This window comes from Pelodiscus sinensis, unplaced genomic scaffold (genome assembly GCF_049634645.1).
Source record: "Pelodiscus sinensis isolate JC-2024 unplaced genomic scaffold, ASM4963464v1 ctg221, whole genome shotgun sequence".
Lineage (NCBI taxonomy): Eukaryota > Metazoa > Chordata > Testudines > Trionychidae > Pelodiscus > Pelodiscus sinensis.
Genome location: NW_027465983.1, coordinates 1 through 15,291, shown reverse-complemented (window position 1 = coordinate 15,291; position 15,291 = coordinate 1). Strand labels below are relative to the sequence as shown.

The window sequence follows — 15,291 nt, the reverse complement described above, 5'->3', positions numbered from 1 at the left end:
AGCGACAGGCGGAGTGCTAGAGCACCAGGCACCGACACTGGGGTACCACCTGCGGTAACAGGCAGCAGTGCTGGGGTAGCAGGCGGAGCGACAGGCAGAGTGCTAGAGCACCAGGCACTGACGCTGGGGTACCACCTGCGGTAACAGGCAGCAGTGCTGGGGTAACAGGCGGAGCGACAGGCGGAGTGCTAGAGCACCAGGCACTGAGGCTAGGGTAGCACCTGCGGTAACAGGCAGCAGTGCTGGGGTAACAGGCGGAGCGACAGACGGAGCGCTAGAGCACCAGGCACCGACGCTGGGGTACCACCTGCGGTAACAGGCAGCAGTGCTGGGGTAACAGGCGGAGCGACAGGCGGAGTGCTAGAGCACCAGGCACTGAGGCTAGGGTAGCACCTGCGGTAACAGGCAGCAGTGCTGGGGTAACAGGCGGAGTGACAGGCGGAGTGCTAGAGCACCAGGCACTGACGCTGGGGTACCACCTGCGGTAACAGGCAGCAGTGCTGGGGTAACAGGCGGAGCGACAGGCGGAGCGCTAGAGCACCAGGCACCGACGCTGGGGTACCACCTGCGGTAACAGGCAGCAGTGCTGGGGTAACAGGCGGAGTGCTAGAGCACCAGGCAGGAGCGCCGCCGCCCGTGGGAGTAGCAGGAGGACCCATGCGGTGCATTGGCTCGCCAGCCCCTTTGCTGCACCCCAGAGCTGTGCGCATCCCCACTGGGGCGTACGTGGGGGGTGACGGGGCCAGGCTCCCGGCGGGACCCGCCCTGCTGGCTGGGGGGAGTGACTCCGGACTGACGCCCACACAGTGAGATCAGGATCCGGCGCCTGGGGCTGGGGACATCTGGGTTCCAGCCCCAACCCTGCAGGGGTGTGGGGCTAGCGGTTAGAGCAGGGGCCTGAGCCAGGCCTGCCGAAACGGGCAGGGGAAAGGGGGGACCTTCGCCCTCCGTTTCCAGCCATGAGCCGAGCCCCAGCGGAGCCGCCGGGCTCAGAACATTTCACGTGCTGCTTTTGTTCGGGGTTTTTTGGGGGTGGGGGATTTTTTTGACAAGGGAAACACATTGAAGAAAAAGACACAGGAAGAAAATCAATGTTTTTGTACAGAACTAAAATGCCCCGCTAATGTGGGGCAGGGGAGGGGCCGGGATGGCCCCACACAGACCCCCAGCGGCGGACCGCACTGTCAGGGAGGGGGGGCTTTGGGGGGGCAGGGGATGCGGGGGCCAACGTGGGGGTTTGCTTGGATCTTTGGTTCTTGTCCAGCCCTTCCCCCCCTTTTTTGGGGGCAAGGACCGTCCGTGTTTCTTTTCTTTTTTATATAAAAACCACCGGAATGAAACAAAGCCACCCAGAGGTGTTTTCTTGGAGCCAGGGACGCACAGAACCCACCCTGGGGGGAGAGTGGGGTGTAGCGGTAAGAGCAGGGGGGCCAGGACGCCTGGGCTGGCTCCCGGCTCTGGGGGGAGAGTGGGGTGTAGCGGTAAGAGCAGGGGGGCCAGGACGCCTGGGCTGGCTCCCGGCTCTGGGGGGAGAGTGGGGTGTAGCGGTAAGAGCAGGGGGCCGGGACGCCTGGGTTCAATGGCCGATCCTTGGCCATTGTGGAGCTGGGTGATGCGAGCACAGCACGGACGCAGCCAGGGGCGCGGCGCTGGCTTCCCGGCGTCTGAACCGAAACATCCATCTGTGCGCTGGTTTCCTGTCTCTGGGGCCAACCCTGCCCCCGAAATTTCGATTCAAAGGTCACACATTTCCCTTTCTTCGAAAACAGCCGGCAGGGTAAGATCTGGGGCGGGGGGGGAGCCATGCGGCCACGTCTGGGGTGGAGCAGCCGTACGAGGAGCCCGTGCCTAGCAGCGAGATGCGGCCACCTCTGGGGCGGGGCAGCAGGGCCACGGCTGCACAGAACGCCGCGCAGGGAGGGCTTGCCCAGCGCCAAATGGAAGCTACCTCGGGGGCGGGGCAGCTGGGGGCTGAGTGAAGCGGTCGCTTGCTTCTGACAGCAGCCTGAGTGAAATGTGGAGACGGCAAAGGGGCCGGGGTCGGGGAGGAAACAGCCGTGCTAGGGGAGTTAGTCCTGTCCCTGGCTGCCCCCCCACTACCCTTTGTAAATGGCTCCCCTCAGATTTGGGGGCGCAGCGCCACTCAGTGGGGACTCAGAGATGCAGCAGCTCCCATGCAGGCCCCCCCCCCGACCCCAATTTTCTCTGCTCTCCAATGGAGGGTTGTGCCTTTTGTTACCCAGTGCACACGGCTGTGAGCAGTATTGCTCGTCTTTGCTCTGCCGTGCGCCATGCACCATTGTTTGCAGCGCACTCTCGTGCAAGGCACCAGTGTTCAGGGGGCACCATCCGTTGTGGGGCTCCATCGCTCCCAGCTCACAATGTGAGAGACTGAACATACTTCCCCAGCGACTCGCACCTGGCCGCCTGCTCCTTATGCAGAGAGGCTGCAGTGCCCGGGGAAACTGAGGCATGCACACAGAGTCACTCCAGGGACAGCCCAGGGCAGTAGAATCACGCAGAGCACCACAAAGGCACCTGAGTGAATACACAGCGGAGTGAACACAGGGCCTGTAGGAGCCAGCGCAGTCCGCCCCACGTCACAGGATACAACCCACCTCTTCAGATGAATGAAGTATTAAAAGTCCAGATCCAAAACTAAAGGGGCGATGGGAGGGGGGAAGGAAGGGAAAAGTGGTGAGTGTGAGTGTTACAAGAAGCTCAGAGGAGGTGCACGTGTTTGTAAGTCACGAGGACGTGGAAGGTCGTGTGCTAGGCAGGTGATGTCTATTCACACCTGGGTGACGGGTCCCAACCCTGGAAAGGACGCAGCGGTCCAGCCCGTCCCTGTGTATTGGGCTTGTGGAATTGGCCTGACGATGCGGCGACCTGGAGAGGCGTGACCCCGCGCCCTTTCGGAGATCGGACTTGTACCCGTCCGCCCTTTCCCGCAGAGCCGGGCATAGAGCGCAGCACTTCGTGCAGGTGATGGGCCCCTGACGTCGCTCTCAGGCCTGGGGCACAGGCCAGTCCTCACCAGACACCCCCACCTCGAACACATTCTGTCCAGCCAGGGGCGAGGCAAACTAGGCAGGTGCCTACGGCGCCGCCGGCCCGGCGCCCCATGACGACGTCACGGCCATTGACGGCCATGCAGGCGGGGGCGCCGATCGCACTTTCCCTCTGGGGCGTCAGCTGCAGCAGCCGCAGCCAGCCTCGGACCACTCCTGTGTCCAGCATCCACGCAGCCACCTCCAGCACGCTCACCCAGGCACCTGCCCCGGCCTGCCCACCAGCCACTCCGTCACGGGCCCAACAGCATCAGCCACCGCACCAGGGCCCTTGCACTTTTCGTTAGTCTCAAGGGCTGTGTCTAGACTGGCAAGTTTTTCCGCACAATCAGCTGCTTTTTTGGAAAAACGTGCCAGCTGTCTACACCGGCCGCTTGAATTTCCGCAAGACGCTGACTTCCTACTGTCTGAAATCAGTGCTTCTTGCGGAAATGCGATGCTGCTCCCGTTCAGGCAAAAGCCCTCGTGCGCAAAGGGGCCAGTGTAGACAGCTCAGATTTGTTTTGCGCAAAAAAGCCCCGATGGCGAAAATGGCGACCGGGGCTTTTTTGCGGAAAAGCGCGTCTAGGTTGGCCCGGACGCTTTTCCACAAAAAGTGATTTTGCGCTAAAACGTCCTGCCAATCTAGACGCTCCATTCCGCAAATGCTTTTAACGGAAAACTTTTCCATTAAAAGCATTTGCGGAAATTCTGCCAGTCCAGATGTAGCCAAGGTGCCGCCGCACTGTCCCTTGTCCTCCAGGGCTTTCCAGTTACAGAGAACTCGGCTCCCCCGAATTTGTGAGGCTCTGGTTTGCTGGGCAGAGGCTGTGCAATGCACCATTATATGAGACACACCAGTGCTTGCAGCACACTCGAGCAATGCACCATTATATGAGACACACCAGTGCTTGGAGCACACTTGTGCAATGCACCATTATATGAGACACACCAGTGCTTGGAGCACACTTGTGCAATGCACCATTATATGAGACACACCAGTGCTTGCAGCACACTCGTGCAATGCACCATTATTTATGAGACTCTTGTTTGCTGGGCACGGGCTTGTGCAATGCACCATTACACAACGAACCATTGCTTGCAACGCACTCTCGTGTGCAAGGCACCGTTGCTCCGAAGCTCCGTACAACGCGCAATCGCGCGCCACGTGCATTTGTTCCGCTCGTGGGCGGGTGCGCGCTTGCGCGTACCCTGCAGTGCCCAGGGCGCATGCGTCGCGTGCGGCCTTACTGCGCATGTACCGGGGAATATCCTGCCAGCGCGCATGCGTTCCGCGCAGTCTCCCTTTGAGGCGCCCCCTCCCTCCTTCCCCGACGCGAGCGAATCAACCGAGCCTGGTTCCGCCTCCAGCCCATTGGCCGTCGCTGAGCAAGAGGCCGTCCTATCAGCGTCCGGCTCCCCCACGTGGGGGGCGGGACAGAGGCGGAAGCACGGAGGACTACTGGCCCCGCTAGCCAATCGCCCGTCAGTTCGATGCCCACGTGGAGCGTAGGGCTTTGGCCCTCCCCCTGCCGTTGGCGGGGCGCACTGCCGTTGGCCAATCAGCGCTGGAAGGGGCGCGAGAGCGGAGGGGGAGGGAGAGACGCGCGAGGCGCTCGAGTTTGGCAGTTGGCGGTGGCAGTTGCTCCCCTCGCGCCGCGGCAGTTTGAAAACGAGAGGGGTGGGCCTGAGCGGACGGAACCATGAGCGGGGACGGGGGGGACCCCCGGACCCCACCACTCTCCCCGGCCGCCAAGCGCCGCCGCCCGGGCCCGCTGCTGAAGGAGACCGAGGCCGCCCAGGCGCTGACCCAGCTGACGACCTGGGGAGGCCTGGAAACCGCCGCGCGGCAGGTGGCGCCCACGGCCGAGGGGGCCTGGAAACGACCACCCACGCTGGGGGCCGGGCGATCCCTGAAGGCCAGAGGAGCCCCCAGGGGGCCACCAGAGCTGCCCCTGAGCGAGGAAGCCTCGAAACTCCTGCAGCTGAGGAGAAGGGGACCCTGGAAACCGCCACTGCAAAGACGGGGAGGCTAGACACCGCCCTCGCTGAGGAGATGGGGTCCTGGAAACCGCCACTGCAAAGACGGGGAGGCTAGACACCGCCCTTGCTGAGGAGAAGGGGACCCTTGAAACCGCCACTGCAAAGACGGGGAGGCTAGACACCGCCCTCGCTGAGGAGAAGGGGACCCTGGAAACCGCCACTGCAAAGACGGGGAGGCTAGACACCGCCCTCGCTCAGGAGACGGGGGTCCTGGAAACCGCCACTGCAAAGACGGGGAGGCTAGACACCGCCCTTGCTGAGGAGAAGGGGGTCCTGGAAACCGCCTCCGCAAAGACGGGGAGGCTAGACACCGCCCTCGCTGAGGAGAAGGGGGTCCTGGAAACCGCCACTGCAAAGACAGGGAGGCTAGACACCGCCCTCGCTGAGGAGAAGGGGACCCTGGAAACCACCACTGCAAAGACGGGGAGGCTAGACACCGCCCTCGCTGAGGAGACGGGGGTCCTGGAAACTGCCTCCGCAAAGACGGGGAGGCTAGACACCGCCCTCGCTGAGGAGAAGGGGGTCCTGGAAACCACCACTGCAAAGACGGGGAGGCTAGACACTGCCCTCGCTGAGGAGAAGGGGGTCCTGGAAACCGCCTCCGCAAAGACGGGGAAGCTAGACACCGCCCTCGCTGAGGAGACGGGGGTCCTGAAAACTGCCGCTGCAAAGACGGGGAGGCTAGACACGCCCTCGCTGAGGAGACGGGGGTCCTGGAAACCGCCACTGCAAAGACGGGGAGGCTAGACACCGCCCTCGCTGAGGAGACGGGGGTCCTGGAAACCACCACTGCAAAGACGGGGAGGCTAGACACCGCCCTCGCTGAGGAGACGGGGGTCCTGAAAACTGCCGCTGCAAAGACGGGGAGGCTTGATCTGGTGGCTGAAGAGCAGGGCAGCCTGGAAGCTGCCGAGGGTCGGAGGAAGAGGCGGGCGGAGGAGGAGTGCTCCATCATCTCGGTGGGGGAAGAGGAGGAGGAGGAGGAAGAGGGGTCCCGGCTGGCCCCCAGGACGGAGCAGTACCTGGAGGCGCTGGAGGCGGTGCAGCTGGAGCTGGAGGCGGTGAACGAGCAGGCCGGCCGCGCCTTCCGCTGCCTCAAGGCCAAGTTCAGCCAAGTGCGCCGGCCCCACCTCGAGCGCCGCAACGCCATCATCCAGAACATCCCCGGGTTCTGGGTCAGCGCCGTACCCTGGCAGGCGGGGGGCTGCCCCCATGGGCGGGAGGGGGGGGGCTCCTCTCAGGGGGGTGTCCAGGCATCCGAGCTCTCGCTGTGTTTTCCTTGACTCGGGCTGGCCAGTTTCTCAACCATCCCCAGCTGTCGGCCATGATCAGCGACCGGGACGAGGACACCCTGAGCTACATGACCAGCCTGCAGGTGCGGGCGGGCCGGGCGCATGGTTCATGGGGTGTTAGATGAGGGGCTGGGCAGGTGCCTGGGTCCGTCCCCCACTGGGCGGGGGGGGTAGATTGGGGTAGGTCTGGACGCCTGGGTCCATCCCCACTGGGAGGAGGGGTTAGCTCGGGGTAGGTCTGGACGCCTGGGTCCATCCCCACTGGGAGGAGGGGTTAGCTCGGGGTAGGTCTGGACGCCTGGGTCCATCCCCCACTGGGGGGAGGGGTTAGCTCGGGGTAGGTCTGGACGCCTGGGTCCATCCCCACTGGGAGGAGGGGTTAGCTCGGGGTAGGTCTGGACGCCAGGGTCCATCCCCCACTGGGGGGGGGTAGATCGGGGCAGGGCCGGACGCCTGGGCCCATCCCCGGCTCTGGACGGGGGGGGGTAGATCGGGGCAGGGCCGGACGCCTGGGTCCATCCCCGGCTCTGGACGGGGGGGGGTAGATCGGGGCAGGGCCGGACGCCTGGGTCCATCCCCGGCTCTGGACGGGGGGGGTAGATCGGGGCAGGGCCGGACACCTGGGTCCATCCCGGCTCTGGACGGGGGGGGGGTAGATCGGGGCAGGGCCGGACGCCTGGGTCCATCCCGGCTCTGGACGGGGGGGGGTAGATCGGGGCAGGGCCGGACGCCTGGGTCCATCCCCGGCTCTGGACGGGGGGGGGGGGTAGATCGGGGCAGGGCCGGACGCCTGGGCCCATCCCCGGCTCTGGACGGGGGGGGGGGGTAGATCGGGGCAGGGCCGGACGCCTGGGTCCATCCCGGCTCTGGACGGGGGCGGGTAGATCGGGGCAGGGCCGGACCCCTGGGTCCATCCCCGGCTCTGGACGGGGGCGGGTAGATCGGGGCAGGGCCGGACCCCTGGGTCCATCCCCGGCTCTGGATGGGGGGGGTAGATCGGGGCAGGGCCGGACGCCTGGGTCCATCCCCGGCTCTGGATGGGGGGGGTAGATTGGGGCAGGGCCGGACGCCTGGGTCCATCCCGGCTCTGGACGGGGGGGGTAGATCGGGGCAGGGCCGGACGCCTGGGTCCATCCCCGGCTCTGGACGGGGGGGGTAGATCGGGGCAGGGCCGGACGCCTGGGCCCATCCCCGGCTCTGGACGGGGGGGGTAGATCGGGGCAGGGCCGGACGCCTGGGCCCATCCCCGGCTCTGGACGGGGGGGGTAGATCGGGGCAGGGGCCGGACGCCTGGGTCCATCCCCGGCTCTGGACGGGGGGGGTAGATCGGGGCAGGGCCGGACGCCTGGGTCCATCCCCGGCTCTGGACGGGGGGGGTAGATCGGGGCAGGGCCGGACGCCTGGGTCCATCCCCGGCTCTGGGCAGGGGGGGGTAGATCGGGGCAGGGCCGGACGCCTGGGTCCATCCCCGGCTCTGGACGGGGGGGGGGGGGGGGTAGATCGGGGCAGGGCCGGACGCCTGGGTCCATCCCCGGCTCTGGACGGGGGGGGTAGATCGGGGCAGGGCCGGACGCCTGGGTCCATCTCCGGCTCTGGACGGGGGGGGTAGATCGGGGCAGGGCCGGACACCTGGGTCCATCCCCCACTGGGGGGGGGGGTAGATCGGGGCAGGGCCGGACGCCTGGGTCCATCCCCCACTCAGGGGGGCGGGGTAGATCGGGGCAGGGCCGGACGCCTGGGTCCATCCCCCACTGGGGGGGGGGGTAGTTCGGGGCAGGGCCGGACGCCTGGGTCCATCCCCCACTGGGGGGGTAGATCGGGCAGGGCCGGACGCCTGGGTCCATCCCCGGCTCTGGACGGGGGGGGGGTAGATCGGGGCAGGGCCGGACGCCTGGGCCCATCCCGGCTCTGGACGGGGGGGGTAGATCGGGGCAGGGCCGGACGCCTGGGTCCATCCCCGGCTCTGGACGGGGGGGGTAGATCGGGGCAGGGCCGGATGCCTGGGTCCATCCCTGGCTCTGGACGGGGGGGGGGGGTAGATCGGGGCAGGGCCGGACCCCTGGGTCCATCCCCGGCTCTGGACGGGGGGGGTAGATCGGGGCAGGGCTGGACGCCTGGGCCCATCCCCGGCTCTGGACGGGGGGGGGGTAGATCGGGGCAGGGCCGGACGCCTGGGTCCATCCCCGGCTCTGGACGGGGGGGGGGGGGGGTAGATCGGGGCAGGGCCGGACCCCTGGGTCCATCCCCGGCTCTGGGCGGGGGGGCCTGTCCCGGACTCCCGGTCCCTTCTCCCCCAGGTGGAGGACCTTCCTCACGCCAAGCCAGGCTGCAAGATCAAGTTCTACTTCTGCGGGAACCCCTACTTCCAGAACGAGGTGATCGCCAAGGAGTTCCAGGCGGCCTCCTCCGGTACGGGACAGGCCTGCGTGGGGGGTGCCGGGGAGCTGCCCGCGGCCGCACCCTCACCCCGCCTCTGCCCCCAGGCAGGCTGGTGTCCCACTCCACCCCCATCCGCTGGTGGCGGGGCCAGGACCCCCGGGCCCACGGCACCAAGAGCCCCGAGACCGCCCGCAGCTTCTTCGCCTGGTTTGGGGACCACAGCTTCCCGGCCGGGGACCGCATCGCCGAGGTGAGCCCCTCCCCGCTGTAGTGCCTGTGTGTGCCTCAGTTTCCCCCCACAGCACTCTGTGCGGGGGGCAGGCTGAGTGGGACTCAGCCCAGGTGTGTTGGGCCGGACCGCGATCCCAACCCCTGGCCAGGGTCAAAGGGCAGGCGGGGGGAGGGGTCAGTCGGGGCGGGGCTAGGAGGAAGGGGGGGGGAGGGGCCCGGGAGCCCTGCCCCCCAGGAATGAGGCTGCCTGCCCTGGGTCGACCCGGCGGAGATTCCCCACTGGCTGCGGGTGGGCGCAGGGCGGGGCCCCCCACTGCACCGGGACTCAGCCCCACCCCCCCTTGCCCTGACCCCCCGTGGGCCCCTCTCTGTCCCACCCCTGCCTGGGCCCCCTTTTTCTGCCCCTGGCGTGCTGCCCCCGCCCTGACCCTCGATGGCGCCTCTCTCTGCCCTCGGGCGTCTCCCCAACTCTGCTGCATCCCCAGATAATCAAGGAGGACCTGTGGCCGAACCCGCTGCAGTACTACCGGATGGGCGAGAACGGGGGCGCCGGGGAGGACAGGTGAGGACGGCGCGAGGGAACGTGGCTCAAGCGTGTGCGGTGCAGCACGGTGGAGAGCCGCAGGGCTCGGAGCCCAAAGGCGGCTGGTGCCGGGAGCAGTGGGGGGCCTCGGGGTGGTGGGGGAGCCCCGGGGTAGTGGGGGAGCCCCGGGAGGAAATGGGGGTGCCTCAGGGCAGTGGGGGCGTCTGGGGGAGCCCCGGGAGGAAATGGGGGGGGCTTGGGGGGCAGTGGGGGAGCCCTGGAAGCCGGAGGGTGGGGGGAGCCCTGGGAGGAAATGGGGAGGCCCCAGGGGGGAGTGGGGGAGCCCTGGAAGCCGGAGGGTGGGGGGAAGCCCCGGGAGGAAATGGGAGGCCCCAGGGGGAGTGGGGGAGCCCTGAAGCCGGAGGGTGGGGGGGAGCCCTGGGAGGAAATGGGGAGGCCCCGGGGGGGAGTGGGGGAGCCCTGGAAGCCGGAGGGTGGGGGGAAGCCCCGGAGGAAATGGGAGGCCCCGGGGGGGAGTGGGGGAGCCCTGGAAGCCGGAGGGTGGGGGGAAGCCCCGGGAGGAAATGGGGAGGCCCCGGGGGGGAGTGGGGGAGCCCTGGAAGCCGGAGGGTGGGGGGGAGCCCCGGGAGGAAATGGGGAGGCCCCAGGGGGGAGTGGGGGAGCCCTGGAAGCCGGAGGGTGGGGGGGAGCCCCGGGAGGAAATGGGGAGGCCCCAGGGGAGAGTGGGGGAGCCCTGGAAGCCGGAGGGTGGGGGGAAGCCCCGGGAGGAAATGGGGAGGCCCCGGGGCGGAGTGGGGAGCCCTGGGAGCCGGAGGGTGGGGGGAAGCCCCGGGAGGAAATGGGGAGGCCCGGGGCGGAGTGGGGGAGCCCTGGAAGCCGGAGGGTGGGGGGGAGCCCCGGGAGGAAATGGGGGTATGTCTACACTACAAAGTTAGTTCGAACTAACGGACGTTAGTTCGAACTAACTTTAATAGGTGCTACACTAGCGCTCCGCTAGTTCGAATTTGAATCGAACTAACGGAGCGCTTAGTTCGAACTAGGAAAACCTCATTTTACGAGGACTAACGCCTAGTTCGAACTAGCTAGTTCGAACTAAGGGCTGTGTAGCCCTTTAGTTCGAACTAGTGGGAGGCTAGCCCTCCCCAGGTTTCCCTGGTGGCCACTCTGGCCAACACCAGGGAAACTCTATGCCCCCCTCCCGGCCCCGGACCCCTTAAAGGGGCACGGGCTGGCTACGGTGCCCGTGCCCAGGTGCAAGCCTGCCAGCACCCAGCTAGCAGACCCTGCACCTGGCACGGCACAGAGCCACCCACCCGATGCCCCCCAGCCCACCCCCTCTTGCCGGGACCAGGCTGGCGGCTCCCGGGAGCTTGCCCTGGACCGCAAGAGGCGGGCACCTTCCTGGGCTAGTGCGGACATCGTGGACCTCGTCCACGATCTCCGCACTAGGCACAGGAAAGTGGCCATCTAGGGCAGGAGAGCTGCCAGCCTGGCCACCCAGGACCAGGTGTGCATGAAAATCAAGGGGGTCCACTGAGACCCCCGACACTGAGCCCTGAGCTTACAATGGCTGTACTGGGTCAGACCAAAGGTCCATCTAGCCCAGTAGCCTGTCTGCCGACAGAGGCCAACCCTAGGGACCCTGGAGGGGATGGACCGAAGACAGTGACCAAGCCATTTGTCTCGTGCCATCCCTCTCCAGCCTTCCACAAACTTTGGGCAGGGACACCACTCCTACCCTCTGGCTAATAGGACTCCATGGACCCAACCTCCATCACTTGATCTCACTTCCCTTTAAACTCTGTTCTAGTTGTAGCCTTCACAGCCTCCTGCAGCAAGGAGTTCCACAGGTTAACTATTTGCTTTGTCAACAACAACAACTTTCTCTTACTACTTTGAAGCCTGCTACCCATTCCTTTCCTTTGGTGTCCTCTAGTCCTTCTTTATGGGAACTCAGGAAGAACTTTTCTGAATGCACCCTCTCCACCCAACCCCTGCTTTTAGAGACCTCTATCCTGTCCCCCCTCCGTCTCCTCTTTTCTAAGCTGAACAGTCCCAGTCTCTGTAGCCTCTCTTCATCTGGGACCTGTTCCCAACCCCTGATCATGTTAGTTGCCCTCCCCTCTCCCAGCCTTTCTCTTCCCCTCTCCCACCTCCTTTTCCCAGTCTCCCCCAGTTTTTTTTCCCGGTGTATATGGTAAAGACAGAGTCAATGTTGGAAGAAACGTTATCTTTATTTTGTACATCAATAAGAAGGGGGGCTAAGGAAGGGTAAGTGGAAGGAGGTGAGGGAGGAATGGGGTATGAGCCCCCGATGGGGAGGACTGGGCTGGCTCTGCGGGCTTCTGGGGGTGGAAGCTCTCCTGCAGCCCCCCAATTACTCCCTCTCCCCAGATGGCAGCCTGCGGCAAGTGCAGCTGGGCTGATGGCCGAGTGGTGTGATGTGCCCAGTGTGGGCACTCAGGGCACTCCAAGCCAGGACTTCTTTGCAAGCGGGGCACCCCTTAGAACTGTGTGTCCGGGGTGGGGGTCGGGACCCTTTAAGCGCAGCCCTCGGCTAGCCTGAGACAGCATCTCCATGCTCTAAGTCCTCCTTTTATGCCCTGCCGGCACTGCTTCCGGCATCCTTAAGCCCTGTCAGAGTCCACTCAATGTGGACTTGCTAGTTCGAACTAGCAAAACGCTAATTCGAACTAGTTTTTAGTTCTAGACGCGTTAGTTCGAACTAGCTTAGTTCGAATTAACTAATTCGAACTAAGTTAGTTCGAACTAACTTTGTAGTGTAGACATACCCTGGGGAGGCCCCGGGGCGGAGTGGGGGAGCCCTGGGAGCCGGAGGGTGGGGGGGAGCCCCGGGAGGAAATGGGGAGGCCCCGGGGCGGAGTGGGGGAGCCCTGGGAGCCGGAGGGTGGGGGGGAGCCCCGGGAGGAAATGGGGGGCCCGGGGGCAGTGGGGGAGCCCCACACGTGCCCCTCACGCCGGTGGTGCCCGCAGCGGGACGGAGAACGGGGACGACTGTGTGGTGATTGTGGATGACGAGGACGAGGAGGTGCAGGAAATTGTGGATGAGGAAGAGGACTGGGAGGGAGGTGAGTTCTGGAGGGTCCCCGCCAGGGCCCTGAAACCACCCCGAACCCCACCTCACACAGCAGGGCTGTGGGTTGGCAGCGGGGGTAGCGGAAAGGGGGGTGCTGGTGCCGGGGGGAGTGCTGGTGGAATGGGGCACCGGCGGGTTGGAGGGGGGGCGCCGGAGGAAAGGGGGCGCCGGCGGGTTGGGGGGGCGCCGGAGGAAAGGGGGGTGCCGGCGGGTTGGAAGGGGGGCGCCGGAGGAAAGGGGGTGCCGGCGGGTTGGGGGGCGCAGGAGGAAAGGGGGCGCCGGAGGAACGGGGGCGCCGGCGGGTTGGAAGGCGGGGTGCCGGCGGGTTGGAGGGGGGGCGCCGGAGGAAAGGGGGTGCCGGCGGGTTGGGGGGGCGCCGGAGGAACGGGGGCGCCGGTGGGTCGGAGGGGGGGGCGCCGGAGGAACGGGGCGGCGGCGGGTCGGAGAGGGGGGCGCCGGAGGAACAGGGGGCGGCGGCGGTCGGGGGGGGCCGGAGAACGGGGGCGCCGGAGGAACGGGGCGCCGGCGGGTCGGGGGGGGCGCCGGCGGGTCGGGGGGGGCCGGAGGAACGGGGGTGCCGGCGGGTCGGGGGGGGGCGCCGGCGGGTCGGGGGGGGCCGGAGGAACGGGGGTGCCGGCGGGTCGGGGGGGGGCGCCGGCGGGTCGGGGGGTGCCGGAGGAACGGGGGCGCCGGTGGGTCGGGGGGGGCCGGAGGAACGGGGGCGCCGGCGGCTCGGGGGGGGCCGGCGGGTCGGAGAGGGGGGCGCCGGAGGAACGGGGGCGGCGGCGGGTCGGAGAGGGGGGCGCCGGAGGAACAGGGGCGGCGGAGGGTCGGGGGGGGCCGGAGGAACGGGGGCGCCGGCGGCTCGGGTGGGGCCGGCGGGTCAGAGAGGGGGGCGCCGGAGGAACGGGGGCGGCGGCGGGTCGGAGAGGGGGGCGCCGGAGGAACAGGGGCGGCGGCGGGTCGGGGGGGGCCGGAGGAACGGGGCGCCGGCGGGTCGGAGGGGGGGCGCCGGAGGAACGGGGGCGCCGGCGGGTCGGGGGGGGCCGGAGGAACGGGGGTGCCGGCGGGTCGGAGGGGGGGTGCCGGAGGAACGGGGGCGCCGGTGGGTCGGGGGGGGCCGGAGGAACGGGGGCGCCGGCGGCTCGGGGGGGGCCGGCGGGTCGGAGAGGGGGGCGGCGGCGGGTCGGAGGGGGGGCGCCGGAGGAACGGGGGCGCCGGCGGGTCGGGGGGGGGCGGAGGAACGGGGGCGCCGGCGGGTCGGAGAGGGGGGCGCCGGAGGAACGGGGGCGCCGGCGGGTCGGAGAGGGGGGCGCCGGAGGAACTGGGGCGCCGGCGGGTCGGAGAGGGGGGCGCCGGAGGAACGGGGGCGCCGGCGGGTCGGGGGGGGGCCGGAGGAACGGGGGCGCCGGCGGGTCGGAGGGGGGGTGCCGGAGGAACGGGGGCGCCGGTGGGTCGGGGGGGGCCGGAGGAACGGGGGCGCCGGCGGCTCGGGGGGGGCCGGCGGGTCGGAGAGGGGGGCGGCGGCGGGTCGGAGGGGGGGGCGCCGGAGGAACGGGGGCGCCGGCGGGTCGGGGGGGGGCGGAGGAACGGGGGCGCCGGCGGGTCGGAGAGGGGGGCGCCGGAGGAACGGGGGCGCCGGCGGGTCGGGGGGGGGCCGGAGGAACGGGGGCGCCGGCGGGTCGGAGAGGGGGGCGCTGGAGGAACGGGGGCGCCGGCGGGTCGGGGGGGGCGCCGGCGGGTCGGGCGGGCGCCGGAGGAACGGGGGCGCCGGCGGGTTGGAAGGCGGGTGCCGGCGGGTCTGGGGGGGGGGGCGTCGGAGGAACGGGGCGCCGGTGGGTCGGGGGGGGGCCGGAGGAACGGGGGCGCCGGCGGGTTGGAAGGCGGGTGCCGGCGGGTCGGGGGGGGGCGTCGGAGGAACGGGGGCGCCGGCGGGTCGGGGGGGGCCGGAGGAACGGGGGCGGCGCCGGCGGGTCGGGGGGCGCCGGCGGGTCGGGGGGGGCTGGAGGAACGGGGGCGCCGGTGGGTCGGAGGGGGGGCCGGAGGAACGGGGGCGCCGGCGGGTTGGAGAGGGGGGCGCCGGCGGGTCGGGGGGGGCCGGAGGAACGGGGGTCTGGCCACTGCCACGTCTGTCGCCCCCAGGCGGCGCGGGGGAGGAGCTGCCGGAGGCGCCACGCGGCCGGGACTCGGCGCCGGAGGACGATGGATGAGCCCCCCATCCCGCCAGCTGAAGACGGCCCCGGATCTGCCCCACGGCGCCCTTGTGGGGCTGGACTCTGGGACTGAGCCGGGCAGTGCCCTGGCAGGGGGCTGGGCCTTGGGGCCGTTTTCCCCCTGAAGTCATTGGGGCCCTGCAGCTCCCAGCCTCACCGGGGGGGGGCCTGCCCAGGGCACTGGGGCATTGTGGGTAAATGCCCCCCCCAGTGGCCTTTTCTGTGCAGCTCAGGGTGTCTCAGCCCAGGCCGGGGAGCGGTGGTGCCCCAGTGCAGCCCCAGCGGCGGGCAGGCCGCTCCCCGGCCCCTGCTTGGAACCCTCTGAGGGCCGAGGGGCTGGGCTGACTGCGGCTGCCCTATGCAATGCTACTGATGTGGGGGGCGGGCCCGTGGGGGGGCGGGGGGGCCTGCGGCTCCTGCTGTCTGGGGAAACAAAGCACTT

At 68.7% G+C, this 15,291-nt stretch overlaps 1 protein-coding gene across 1 annotated transcript; it reads left to right on the top strand.

Annotated features, from left to right (window-relative positions):
- The first annotated feature begins 4,753 nt into the window (after window positions 1-4,753).
- LOC142825650 (uncharacterized) lies at window positions 4,754-15,165 on the top strand. Its single transcript, XM_075917705.1, has 8 exons — window positions 4,754-5,081; window positions 5,733-6,277; window positions 6,391-6,468; window positions 8,683-8,794; window positions 8,869-9,014; window positions 9,481-9,557; window positions 12,534-12,628; window positions 14,779-15,165. Exons 1-8 carry the CDS (start codon window positions 4,754-4,756, stop codon window positions 14,844-14,846), a joined length of 1,449 nt encoding a protein of 482 aa, XP_075773820.1. The 3' UTR covers window positions 14,847-15,165.
- The last annotated feature ends 126 nt before the right edge of the window (window positions 15,166-15,291 follow it).